At 41.9% G+C, this 14,491-nt stretch overlaps 1 protein-coding gene across 1 annotated transcript in view; it reads right to left on the bottom strand.

Moving 5' to 3' along the window:
• Positions 1–14,410, bottom strand: part of LOC8033624 (exosome component 10) — a 55,408-nt gene extending 40,998 nt beyond the window's left edge. The window contains exons 1-6 of the mRNA XM_029968100.3: positions 14,220–14,410; positions 11,978–12,114; positions 10,558–10,669; positions 10,314–10,418; positions 8,644–8,828; positions 1,416–1,488 (exon numbers count right to left, since the gene is read on the bottom strand). Coding sequence (XP_029823960.3) covers positions 1,416–1,488; positions 8,644–8,828; positions 10,314–10,418; positions 10,558–10,669; positions 11,978–12,114; positions 14,220–14,309 — 702 coding nt within the window. The 5' untranslated portion in view covers positions 14,310–14,410. The remainder of the gene's footprint in view (positions 1–1,415; positions 1,489–8,643; positions 8,829–10,313; positions 10,419–10,557; positions 10,670–11,977; positions 12,115–14,219) is intronic.
• Between the last annotated feature and the right edge of the window lie 81 nt (positions 14,411–14,491).

The following is a 14,491-nucleotide window of genomic DNA, read 5'->3' as shown; positions in this document are numbered from 1 at the left end:
CATTCACACTCACAAGCTGGAGGTGCACGAAACGCCGAAGAATTGTGCAAAGCAAGAGGCTTGGGTTGGAGGCAGAGCAACTTGAACTCCTCCCTGCCGTTCTCACTTTGTAAGTGACTAGGTATTCCTTCCCTGCTTATCCACAACACTATGTATGTTTGTAAAACCTCTCTTGCACGATGCCCACGTGCACAAAATAGCGATTCCTAATTTGTTACGTCGACAAAATCGCACACATCTCGGTCTTGAATGGTGTTCTTGAGTGGAGACACGAGAAAGATACCCAAGAGGCCAGATGAATTATTGCTATTATGTTTCCGCACTTAACTCCACTACAAACACCGCCGTTTTGTGAATGCCCCAAGTGCTGGGTTCGTTGAAGTTGCATTTATTTCGGGCAAACGGAGGAAACTTGTTGGCATGTTCCGAATTTACATTTTTTGCCGATTGTTACTTTGGCAAACACCAGTTTCATTTATTTACTTAATTTTTCCTGCAGTGCCCACAGGGCATTATATTGCCAGAAAGCAATAAATGTATAAATGTACACAAATATGCACACAATTATACACAAAAATGTGCACAAATAGGTAAACAAAAATATACACTGCCATCCAATGTGGCCAACATGAGGAGCTGAGCACTTGGCCTTGGCTGCACACTTCCTTTTGCACTGCTACTACTTCTTTTCACTGTCTTTTTTGATAGGGTAGGCATGACCTTGAACTAGACAAAGGGATTCACATTCACGAGCGACCACTAATTTTAAAGAAACGTAACAATAAGAGCCTGTCGACCTATATATGAATAAATATGGCAGGCACAGGAAATTATGTCCACATGAAATAGATGGTATGAGACTTGCTTCCTGCCTCACCAATGGCTTCCTCCCCCACCCCCCAGTTTCTCCAGGAATGTTATTGATTGCAATGCGCTCCTGGATCGTAAGTGCTTTTTACTGCAGTATCCCGAAAAATATATTAAAGAGTTCTACTGTACATTTCATACAATCATTCATTAGTAAATTCCATACACCTTATTTTAAACCACTCATATTTTACTAACTGTAATTTTTGAAGCATTTACACTTGCTCTTCCACTAAGGCACAAATAAAACTGATTGATCAATTGCTACACCCAGAAACGGTGCACAAACAACAAGGACGAGGAAGGGGCAGATGGGACAAGTGCTCAACTACTACCAATTACTTAATAAAAAAAAAAAAGGAAACATTGAACTAACCATCCACATCACTATCACGAGGATGGTTAGTTTGACATTTTTCATTTTAATGTATAAGCAGTACCGGCGCTTGTCCCCTCCACACCTCCCTTGTCTTTGTTGTCTGTATGCCGTTTCCAATAGTGCAGTGAACCAACTCTCACCACTTCGATTGATTGCCGACGTTACTGACCTGCTCCTCCACTTTCAGCTGTTCCTCTGTGGCCTCGAAGTGCTCGATCTCGCACTCGTAAGGGTGACAGTAGCTGGGTGCAGGGACAACACAGAATCAGTCACCTCTACGAGGCAAGGAACGACGGCCAAAGCAAGTGGTTCGTCAGGCTCGCAGCACGGCCTGCTACAGTCGCTGGCCATGGCGGACAGCTAGGTGGCACAAGCTACCTCCCAATAGAAAGGGTACAGCCGTTAGCATTCATGCATCTGGCAGGACAAGAACGGCAACTTTTCGGATGCCCGACCTCCAGCGTGCGTGCGTACATTGCCTTCTGCCGTACCTTGGCCGCGCGTGCGCGCTCGAGGCTCGCAAGACGATAAAGTCTCGTCGAAGGAAGGAAGGAAGCTTGCACTGGAGGTGGGGCAACCGAAAGAATTCCCTGCCATTTTCATCTGGTTGGCAAGTGTAGAGATGCTGCAAAAGGGGTCTTGACCTCATCCAAAGAGCGCACATGCTGAATCTAAACTCTGTAAACTTTAGGGCACCGAGCAAGCACTCGAAGGAAGCCTATGAGCATTGTGAGAAAATTGGGTGTGGGGGGGCTGGGTGCTTGGTCAAACAAATTTTCTTAATAACTTTATCTTATCCATTCTTTCTAATTGTATAATTAAGGGGGTACGGCAAGGTATTAAGTTGGCATATAATTATAAAAAAGGTAAAACACATAAAAAAAATTTTATTTCCACATTTTTTTTTTTAAAATAAATGTTTAGTTGACAGTCAGCGCCTTGCGCGTGTTCGTCTCTTGCTTGCATATGTTGTTTATTTAAGCGCCGTTTGATATTTTTACAAAGGAGCACAGCTGAGAAAAGTCTGCTTTTTGAACCCCTCGCTCGAGCCCAATGAAAACCCCCGTTTAAATTATCCACCCTTAAAAAAGGTGCAGCTAAGCTTTTAAGCCTCATACGGCAACTGTAATAACAAAAAGTGAGTGCCTGAACAGTGAGTGCCACCATTTAGTAACTCCGCCGTACAAAAACGGTGTGAACGAGCAGCATTTCCTTTTATCAAATGTGAACAACGGTGTTTTTACAGTGCACATTATGAGCAACGAGAATTTTCTAAATCTGCCACGTTGAAGATCATTGCGTCAAACAAACAGTGCTTTGTTTTCTAGAGGTGTCCATCGCAAAACTTGGAGACACGTGTGAAAGTTAATTTATGGGATCCAAACTTTGGAAACGAAGCAAGGATGGCGCCTGCTACGTTACTGTTCTGCCGTTCCCTGGCAATCACTTCTACAGTCACTGACAGAACAAGAACTGCAAAGCATGTCTTTCGAACGTCCAACCTCCAGCATATGCTTCATGCCTTCCGTCGTGCTTTGGCTGCGTGCGCACGCTCGAGGCGCCCGAGACGCCAAAGCACAGTCGTACGTGGCAAGCCCGCGCTAGAGGTTGGACTACCAAAGCTCTTTCCTGGTATTGTCACCTTGTCAGCGACTATAAATTCCTTCACTTCTTGGAAAACTTCAAAGCCTCAAGTGCACCGAGCGAGACAAGGTCACTGTTGAGCTCTCCCGTGCTCACTGGTCATGCAATGGACATGAAGCCATTAGATTACCAGAAATGCTTATCAGCTTCAAGAGAGAGATGGTACACTACAAGTCCGACAATGCCAAGGAATGTAGCAAGTCCGTTTTGCCGAAACTTGCCGATACGAGTGGACACGATGCTGTCGTGATACCTCACAACAAATTCAACATTTGTTCCTGTGGTTCTCTTCCATAGACCTCGTGTCACATCTGCACTACTTAGAACAGAGTGGAAGTCCCACCACCCGCAATCAAAGTCAAGAAATCGCACAGAGAGTCAGAAGTGTCCAGTAAAGTCCTCGCAGAAATGCATCATTGTTCGACAAGTTCTTAACGAAATGACGGTTATTGCGCAGCCAAGATGGTGATTGATCATACTGAAGAAAAAAAAAATACACTGGAGACGAGGAAACAAAAAGTGAACAATCAAACACCAAACCTTTCTGGCACCCAGAGGGAAATTTGAGATTTATTTGAGTGTACTGAACCTAGAGGTGCGTGTGCATGCAAGGGCGCAATCAATGCTGCGAACCTGTGTAGCAGTGAAGTGTTACATATTTCTTTTTCCTCGTTGTGTCGAAGAATTTAATGTGCAGTGGTGGATTAAATTTGTAAAGCAGCAGGATCTGGGCTTGTCCTTGAAAAGGTAGATTTGTATAGTAGTTGGTTTTATACAGGTTTTTATTTGAAGGCTTTTTGCACAGCAAACCTGAGAGATAATGTGACGTACAGCGATCCATACTGCATGTACACCACATAACGGATGCTAATACCTGATCCACATGTAGTGCGATTCTGCTCGTGTTTTTCAGTTGCAGCATCACTCATGTTGCAGAGGAAGGGGGAAAAAAGCAACTACCTATGGTGCTCGATGTCACAACAAAATATCGCAAGCAGAATCACGTTACGTAATCACCCATATCAAATCAATGATTGCCACCAGTTATAATGGTCAATGTCAGCTTGTATCTACTGCTCACACAATGGCGATTAACCCCACATCTTTGGAGGCTTACAATTACTTTGCAATTCACAATTACCATGTTCCTGGCACTTAGATCGACGTGAACATGAACATGCTCGGAACGTACTCCGGTGGTTCAGACCCCTTAACAGTGTTCCCGCATTAATGCTGAAACATTAAAAACTAATCTTAAGGCGAGTTTTCATCAACTTACCTGTAGCAAAATAGGTACTTCGCAAACAGGTGATCGTGGTTCAATGGATCCATATCACATACATGAGCAAATGACGTTTTAGAGAAATGCGACGTTTTAGCGAACAGCGACGTCTTAGTGAACAGCAACGATTTAGCGAATAATGGGGGCACGTTAGTAAGCACCACGCGCTGCGATTGCGCCGCTTTGCGGCAACGGTTTGCGGCGGCTTATTACGAAAATGTTAACCCACTTGGCTTGCCCGTAAACGCTGCTTTGCGGCGGTTGACTATTCGCTAAAGTGTCATTCGTTGAAACGTCAACGTTCACTAAATTGTCATTTGATCAAATAAGTGCCTCCCGTTGTTGAACGGTATCTAGTTTTCCCTTTTTACAGCGCCTATAAACATTCTTGGATGGACCGGGCAGACAGGAAACACATGAAAATTGACCTTGAAAACTATGCCCAGCTCTTTCGAAGAAGCCCCAATCTACGCAACTTTGCAATGATTTTACGAGAAGGCAGCTTTCTACGACAGGATTTTTCACTTATTTTAATCCAAATGGTGGTCAACTTAATCCAAGTGCCATTCAATTTAATTCAAGTGCCATTCAGTTTAATCCCAGCGCCACTTGATATAATCCCCGAGTCGGTCAATTTAATCCACAATGTCTACATGCATGCTTTGTCTTCAATGGCTGTGTAAAAGTTGTGTTTCGCTTATGCTTTTGATAAATTCGAGTAATTATTTATACAAATAGATTTTGTTGGGGACCACTGATATATTGATCACCATTTCGATCACTTGTAGTTACTAGTCACATAACTGACATGTGGATTACTCTTTTGGTAAGCTCGAGTTATTAGTGGCGCACTTGACTTTAGCTAAATCAATGTTTTGTTTGCTCTTTATCATCACTTTGACTTATTATGGATTATGGGTTCAGATGATATAAGTACAATCGCAATTTGTAATTACTCTTTTTATTACTTCTTGCTATTATTGATACCACTGACATAAAATTGCTTCCACTTCTAATTACTTCAAACCATTAACAACACAATACACATAATAAAAGTTCAACAAGCATTTTCATTACTCTCTTGATTATTTCGAGGAATTATTGACAAAAACATAACTTCATAGAAGCTCATATGATATTCTGAGTACTTTTTGGTTGTGTAGCTATTGTTGACAAAAACAACCTTATAGAAGCAAACATTTTGTTACTCAGTCAATAAGTTTGAATTAATATTGACAAAGGCGACTTCATATAAGTTCAGCTAAGAGTTTGACTATTCCTTTTATTAATCCATGTTACTATTCACCAAACTGACTTTAAATGAACTCAATTAACTTAGTGGTTACTTTTTATACTTCCCAGATATATTAGTCACACAACTGAGTTAATATCAGCATTATTGACACATTTGAGTAACTAGTGACCTATTTGACTTTATATTGTTCTAACTGACATAATCCCATAGGTAATATTCTAACAAATTATTTGTTATGAACTAAATTGGCATTATGATTACTCTTTTCATTACTGAGTTACTACTGACCCAAGTAACTTTATTTTGGCCTAATTGACATTTCAGAGACTCTCTTAATTACCACCAGTTCATCTATTACAATCTCAATTCACATTATTATTATTATTACTCTTTTGATTACTTGTTACTTTTGACCCAGTAGACTTCAATTCAGCCTAATTGACATTGTGATGACCATTTTGATTAATTAAGATAATAGCCAACCAATTGTATTATTATGAGCCCAATAGACATGGTGATTACTTAGAGTTACTTTTCACCCAGTGAACTTTTATTCTGCCAACATGACATTTTGATGACTCTTTTGATTACTTTCGAGCTAATATTCAACCAAATAATTTATTATAAGCCTAGTCAACTATATGATTACTCTTTTGATTACTTTAGGTTAATAATGACCCAGTTGACTTTAATTCGGTCTAACTGACATGGTGATGACCGTTTTGATTACTTTGAGGTAATATTCAACTAATTGATTAATTATGAGCCCAATAGACATGATGATTACTCTTCTGATTAATTTGAGTTACTATTGACCCAATGAGCTTTAATTTGGCATTATTGACATTTTGATGATTCTCTTGATTACTTCAAGTTACCATATCACCAATTGTCCACTATGAGGTCAAATCACATTTTTATTACACTTTTAATTACTTTGAGTTACTGTTGGCCTAATTGACACTGTAATAACTTTTTGATTGCTTTGAGTTAATATTCAACCAATTGATGTCTTATGATTTAGTATTAGCTCAAAGTAATCAAGAGTCATTGAAATGTGAATTAGGCCAAATTATAGTTTAGTGTTTCAAAAATAATTCAAAGTAATCGAAAGAGTAATGATAATGTCAGCTAGCCTTATAATAAGTAAATTGGTGGTATAATAACTCGAAGTAATCAAGGAATTTACCAAAATGTCAATTATGACAAATTAAAGTTCATTGGGTCAATAGTAACTGAAAGTAATCAAAATAGTGATCATAATGTGACTCGTGGTCATAATAAATTGGTTAGCCTACAATTTGCTCAAAGTAATGTCAAGAGTAATTGTGAAGTCAATTAGGTCGAATCAAACTCCAATGGGTCAATAGTAAGTAGAAGTAATCAAAATAGTAACCGAGCTGAGAATAAATCACACTGTTGTACAAAAACTCAAAATAATAATGAGAGTGAAGATTATGTCATTATGCCGATTTCAAGTCGAACAGGTCACTATACACGTTTGCAAGTGCGGTCTCAGGGCGCCGCCATCTTTTCCAGTGGGGTGCGCTTGGGCGAGGCCATAATCTGATTATAAAGCCTTAGCAAGGCTTCGTAATCGGATTAGGACGCGTCCAAGCGCACCCCAGCAAGCAAGATGGCAGCGTCCTGAAGCCGGACTTGCAAACGTGTATAGTCGGTGACAGGTCAAGAAGGAAGTGGAAGCTCCTCCCACCCCTTTCCACTTTAGCAGAGCGATCACTAAAGAGGAGGCAACCTCCTCTCCACTGTTTGCTCTGCTAATGTGAAAAGAGGTGGGCGAAGCTTCCACTTCGTTCTTGACCTGTCACCGACTATAGTTACTTAAAGTAATCAAGATGTCAATAATGCTAATATAAACTTAGTTGTGTGACTAATCTATCGGAAAAAGATAAAAAGTGACCACGAAGTTAATTGAGTTAATTTTAAGTAAATTTGGTGACTAGTAACATGAAGTAATTAAAGGAGTAATCCAAATCTTAACTGAACTTTTATGTAGTCGCAATTTCAATTATATATCAAAGTAATCGACTAAGAGTAAGTAATGAAAATGTTGCTTCTATAAAGTTATTGTGTCAATGATACCTGCATAGTCAAAATGTTCAAAAGGTCAAACAAGCTTCTACCAAGCTACATTTTTGTCAATAATCTCTCGAAGCAATCAATGGAGTAATCCGAAATGTTTGTGGAGCTTTTATCTTGTAATTCGTGTTATTAACGGGTCGAAGTAATTAGGATTGCAAGCCATACCTCCGTTAAGCTTTAAATAAAGTCAGAAGTGTTAATAATAGCACGAAGTAATCAAAAGACTAATCACAAACTGCAATTCCACTTCTATCATCTGAATTGTATCAATAATAAGTTGAACTAATAAGAAAGAGTAAACAAAATGTCAATTCCGCTAAATCAGAGTCGGGTGCACCACTAAGAACTTGAGGTTACCAAAAGAGTAATCAACATATTAATTAAGCTAGTTCAATCATGTGACTAGTAGTACATAACTCCAAGTAATCGAAATAGTGATGAAAGTATCAGTTGTCCCAGACAAAATCTAATTCTATAAACAATTACTCTAGTTATCAAAAGTGTAAGCGAAACGTGACCACTAAAGACAAATAAGCACATGTATATACTGTGGATAAAATTCACTGAGACCGGGACTAAATTGGGTAGCACTGGGATTAAATTGGATGGAGCTTGAATGAAATTAGATTCACTCATATTAAATTGATTGTCATTTAAATTAAAATGAACGAAAAAACCTGTAGTTTTTATCAAAACAATGCAGCAATGTTGTTTTGATAGGAAGAACATTGCCATGTTGTTTAATATAACAGGTGCCTGGCATTTTTTGCCCACACTCCAGACCGAAGGCGAATATGAAGCACGACTGTTGCTGCACGATGTAAGAAAGAGGGGTTGGTGTGGTATGGGCTGGGGTGTGCAGGTACCAGCATCAGTGCACAATTAAGAAGTTGGAGCAACAAAATATGCAAGCTAACAAATTCATTTGTCAGTTACAAATAGCAATTCCAGGGCGACATTCCTTTTTAAAAAAAAACATAAATGACAGATGTGTAAAAAAACGTTTGTTCACGTGCTGACGGAAAGTGCAATTTTTAACAACACTCTCGACCACCGCCCGATCGCTTGCGCTCGTGTAGAAAGAAACAAAGCAGACCCCCGCCAGTCTTTCACCTTTCCACGCCGGCGTCATTCTCCAAGAGTACAGCCAAGGGTCGTATTGAGTGCGGCTTGTAGCGAATAATGGGCACGAAAGGCGAATGGCCGTTGTCCACTTTATCCCGGAAGGTCAGCTGAGGCCGTACCACATTGCGAGCGGCCATCAGGTGGAACTGGGAGGACTTGGCATCTTTGGAAAGCTGTCGGGAAGTAAACACAGCACGCTTTGATTTAGGGCTTCAAACAGCGAGCACGGAACAAAGCCAGAAATCAACTCTCGCTTCCGAAAAACATGCGAGAAATGTGAATGAATGATCAATTACGTTTTCCTTATACCTGAAAAATAGACCTTTCTGGACATATACGGTGCCCCTACTGTCTATTTGACGCATTGTGATGTTCCGGCGTACTGCACGTGAGATTATCTGGGAGTCAAAGACGAACTTGACAGTGGTTTAATATTTTGTGATTACAGAACGCAGACAAGGCAGAAGGAAAGCAAAACAGAGTTTGTGTTGATGTCCTTTTGTGTTCCTTCTATGTTTTGTGTATTGTGAGCTCCTAATGATTAGAGAGAAGTAATCGTGCAGCTTCCAAGATATGTGAAGCGATCGAGTCGGCATGGGCGTACATCAGAATAGCCCCACAATTCCCTTTGCAGCAAGGTAAATCCCGGAAAAGTCTAAACCAGTCCTTTAAAGTTGTTTATCTGTATACAAATGATGTATTTATATACTCTTGTGCATCGATTAACCTTGATCCTATGAATAAATGAGGTATAAACAGAATCTGTTGGCTTCGCTCGGTCTACACAGAATTTGTGGCTTTCCGCTTCTTGCACTGGTCACATTCACAAAAATGTTTGGTACTGGTCTAGCTTGTTGACCAGTACTAAACGTTATGCACATCCCTTGCCTCTTCTAGATATTTCCACAATGTTAAATCACCCCCCCAATATGACCTACCGTAAAATACTTAGCAGGCGCTCACTCAAAATTTAGAGATAATGGCTAAAAAATGGGGGATGGGCACTAGTCCGGGCATCAGTTTTACATATAAATGTACTGTGCATATTTTCTCAGATCTTAGAAATTTGGATATGGGTGCTTAATGTGGAATGGGCGGATGTGCGGTATTCTACGGTAATGATTTACAGTCGAACGGTTACTTATACGCTTTCCCGCTCTCCCTAAACTCTCCTAAATCTCGAATTTCATTTGATTTTCATTAATTTCTTCTGAGTTACTTGCTTATCAAGAGTCCCAAAACATTCATACCATAGCTGTAAAAATAAAAAAAAATAAAAAATACTACTTTTGTAGGTGAAGTTTATAGAGTCAGTTCTTCATTCCCCGTCGCCTGCTAGGACCAAAAATGAGTCTTGCTGATTGGTCGCTTGCGGATATGTTGGTACGTCTGCTGACTCAGCCAGCCTGAAGTGGTGAGTGCAATCTGCGCAGCTGAGTCCAAGGAAATGTGAGGTATTTATTTTACAATAATCTCCCGAGCATGGCCAGTCAATGGAAAGCAATGTGTACGTGCTGGAGGCAGAGCTTCTAGCACATTATTAACTTATATCTTGCTATAGCACAGGTTACCACAATTTCCCAGAACTCTAGAAAACAGAAATCTAATTTTAGTTGAAGCTGACCTTCAGAAAGACAGTGGTCAATACTAATAAGTACCTTCTTATTCCAGCTGGTATGGATGGGTCTGTTTGTACTGACGGTCATGACCACTACATCCTCTGGCTTCTTCTTGATACCGTCCGCCTCATCGAGGTGATTTCCCTAGAAGAAAACTTCCTGTCAATGCACAGAACTGACACCAGGAAGACAAAAATTAGTGGCTCGCATACACAAACCAGGACAAGAAGGAAAAGAGTGAATAATAAATCATTCGCCAACATGATCCCCGCCGTAGACATACCACTCGTTCCAGGACCATGTCGTTGACGTCCGTGAGGAGGTCAAACTTTTCTTCCAAATCCAAGCCTTCAAATCTGCCTTTTCCACTTTGCTGACTCGCTAGCGATGACATCCTGGATACAGAGAGGAAATGATGGCCGTCCCTCCCTTTCCCACACGAGCAAACTTTAAAGGGTACGTAAAATTGCTTGAATGCTAAACACAAACCAGTCACCTGTCGGTTACATACTGGCAACACTTCATAAATAACAAGTTTGTATAAGTGCTGGACTTTTTATGTCAACTGCGTCGATACCAGGGCCAGGCAGATTTTTTCTGTTGCGCATCAGTCACCTAGTTGTGTTTGGAGATTTGTGTTTGTCCTCTGCCCCCTTGTTCCCCTTCTCCAGGGATCATTTTCGCCATTCTTGTCCAGCTCGCTTGCACCTTTGCACTGAATTGCATTGTCTTCATAACCTTAAAAATGCATGCCGTTCATCCTTGTTGGTATTAGACTGCTGGCAGCTGATAAATCCCATTTGCTCACTGACGTCTAACTCCTGGTTAGCTCAGTTGGTAGCGCGCTCCACTGGAAATGGAGAGGTCCCTGGTTCGATACCAGGACCAGGCGTATTGTTTAGGTCACGCATCAGTCACCTTTGGAGATTTGTGTTTGTCCTTTGTGCCCCTTGTTCCCCTTCTCCAGGGATTATTTTCGTCATGCAGAAATGCATTGCTGACAGTGCGAGTCTTCATGTCTGTCAACCATTTGACGACTAAGCGAGCCATTCACTTGTCAGTTCTTTATTTCTACTTCTTGTGAGAAACTTAGTATCATTTGTCACTCATCTCAGGTCTCTACTTCCAGTCTGAGTTTCACATTCTTAACTATCTCGGTCATAAGGGGGGAACATTTTATGGCATGATAATATAACTGGTCTATTATTTGGACCTTACGTGTTTCGATTAAAATCTCCAGGGGGGCAGTGTGAAAACCAAGTGCTGCAATTCATTACAAGGTAGCATCTTAATGGTGCCCTTATGATACAGTTAATTTTAGAAAAGGCAAATAGACACCATACATAAACACTGAGACTGGTAGCATTATCAGTCTTAGTGTTACTTCTCTATTACTTATGTGCAACACTACTACATACGCAATGCAATATGGTATACACAATGTCCTATGCCCACCATTTTACAACAGCCGACTGGGGTGCAGGTGCCATGTAACGAAGGATTCGGATGAGTGCTGATTATTAATTAGCTAGTCTAAATTCACGTCTCATGTCTTTTGCTGGTTTAGGGCATAAACGCCTAACGTTTTAAGAATAGTCAGCTTTAACTGCCGTGCTTTTTATATATTTTTCTTAACAAGTGTCGCATGTCACAGGAAGTATGAGAACTCCCACGAAAGAAGTGAGCTCACTGTGCCTACTCACAGCTTCAGGATGTCTTTCCCTTCAGACAGCATCACCTGACGGAAGCTCGCAAAGCTGCTGTAATACTCGTAATCCTCGCCCGGGCTCGGCATTTCGTTGCCGGCCTTTGTCGCTTGCAGCACAGCACGAAGCACTTGCTGTAGGAAGAGACGCACAGTACTCTGTTAACACACTGAAGCCTCATGCTGATATGCAGACCAACTGCTGATAACAGTGCTATTATGCTTTCCCATGTGTTCCATTCTTTCAGTCTATGTGTACCCACTTCCCCCTCTGTAATGCTTATGCGCTGAAGGTAAATAAAATAAATAAATAAATAAACCCTGGAAGAACCTTTTCGACTGTCTTTATTAATAATTCGAGGCGTCTTAATATCCGCATCCCATTAGAGCGACAAACTGCAACAAACGACAGCGGCACACGACAACGAGCGACAGAAGACACCGACTGACAGCCGGTTTGTGGAGACCGTCGTCCCACCTGGCGGACACGACACACAATACGGGGACAAGGAAACTTGTTTCCCAGTCGGACTGGAGTTGTCAACAAAACACTTTAAAATACACAGACAAACAGTTGGGCGACATTGTTTTCATGTTCCGCACTTTGGGCGGAAAACGCACCGATTAAGACGGTGGGAGTTATTTTTATTTATTGATACTACCGGCCGTAGGGCAGCCAAGGTAGGAAGGATACATCGATCAAGTTATGCGAAAAAGCAAGCACAGTGTGTGGTAGCGCAGCAAAACAAAAACAAAAAAAGCAAACAAAACAAGAAAGACAATTACTTTCTTTCTTAATTAAGTCTCCTGCTTAGTCTTCATTTGCCGTTGGCGACTTTCTGCAAACTGCCATGACTATCAGCACCAAACTTTCCAAACTAGAATTCCCAAATCGATCCTTGTTTGGGCCAACCGAGGCAATCGAGGTGAGGGCCCTGGAATTTTACGCCGATTTCGAGTATGTTCATATCCAAATGATTGAGGACAGCGCGTGATGACAAGTCCCTCGCCTGCCGCAATGGCTCGCCGGAACACAGTCCTCCTTCGTGGTGAGCGGTCTTTCTTTGGTCAGTCCTTGAACGTTGGCGTATCCATCCTGATGGAGGGATGTAAACCTCGGCGTTTAGAAGCACCACCTCGCACCCCAGGTTTTGGCGAGCAAAACCAGCCACAGCAAATTCACTTTCGCAACACGATTGCCAGCAAGCAAGCCACGAGCACTAGGAGCTGTCGAGGGATGGGAACGAGTAGGAAGCCCAGGTGGCCACCAAGGCCTTTTTCTAAAGCCAAGCGAACCGGGGGAGAAATGGGAGGAAGTTTGGGAAGAGAGGCAGCAAAGGGCACAAGCAAGCGAGGGGGATAAGTTTGTCTCCGAGAGATGTTCCTAGGTGGGACTGCTCGCAGCACTTCAAGTCAGACGACAAACAAGAACTTGTCCATCGTCAATCGTTTCTTGGCGCTCATCAGGGGTGTTTGTCGTTACAGTGGGACAGCATCAGCGACACAAAGCTTTGTTGTGACGCCAAACAAAAATCTGTGTTTGTCGCTCTAGTGGGACGAGGCTATAAGAGGCCTGTTTCGACAAAGAGGGTGGAGAGCAACTTGCGGTACACACATTTAACCTGATTTGACCGAGGATGGATGGAACACTACACACACATTGACAGTTTTGCAGGTTGTGTGTTTTCGATGCCTTCTCAAGTCAAGATTGCCTCAAGTTGCGGAACTTTCGACTGTTGCCTGGTTCAGACAGTATATCATTACTTGCGGTCAGGGCGATCGAAACGTCAGCAACGACAAAGTCACAGGGAGAAGTGCTCGCCGTACACAACGTGCCAAGCAATGCAGAAAGTAACTCCGCGAGGCAATCATGAGTAGCGGTTGTCCCGGTGCTTCGATCGTCTCTGTCATTTTTGGACGCAACCGACATAAATGTGCGAACCATCTTTTAATACGTACCATTCAAACAGGAAAACTGAATTGCGCGCGAGAGCATGATCTCGGATACGCCAGAGAAGCTAGCTTCCGAATCGTCTCGATCCTGATCCGTCGTAAACACAACTTCAGGTTCCAATAGCGCGAGATACTAGGCGGCGATTTAGACCTCTGCAGAAGCGTAAAATGCCAATAAATACGCAAGTTTTCGTGGAAGATGTGAGCAAAGCTGTCAAACGACGTAGCGCATCACGTGCGGTCGAGCGGTGATCCTGAACCACGAGGCGGGACGGGAATATACTTACTTCAGCATAGTCATTGGAATCTTTGTAAGCGCCTAGAAACTGGGAGGGCGTAGCACCATCAGCTGGAGTTTCCTGGTTTTCGGAACTCATGCTGAAAGGCACTTTGTACCAGAGAGCTTGCTTCACAACTCTACTTCAGAGCGCGGCCATTTTGCGCGCCTCCTCTGGCCCCCTGGCGAACAAATCAGAGCGTAAACAAAAGAAAACAAAGACGGTTTTAAATATAATAATAATAACACACCATAAAAACAACTTACTTCAAACTTTATAAA

The sequence above is a fragment of the Ixodes scapularis genome, unplaced genomic scaffold, assembly GCF_016920785.2.
Source record: "Ixodes scapularis isolate PalLabHiFi unplaced genomic scaffold, ASM1692078v2 PGA_scaffold1__304_contigs__length_218370807, whole genome shotgun sequence".
In the NCBI taxonomy this organism is placed as follows: Eukaryota; Metazoa; Arthropoda; class Arachnida; order Ixodida; family Ixodidae; genus Ixodes; species Ixodes scapularis.
This window is presented reverse-complemented; position numbering and strand designations above follow the sequence as displayed.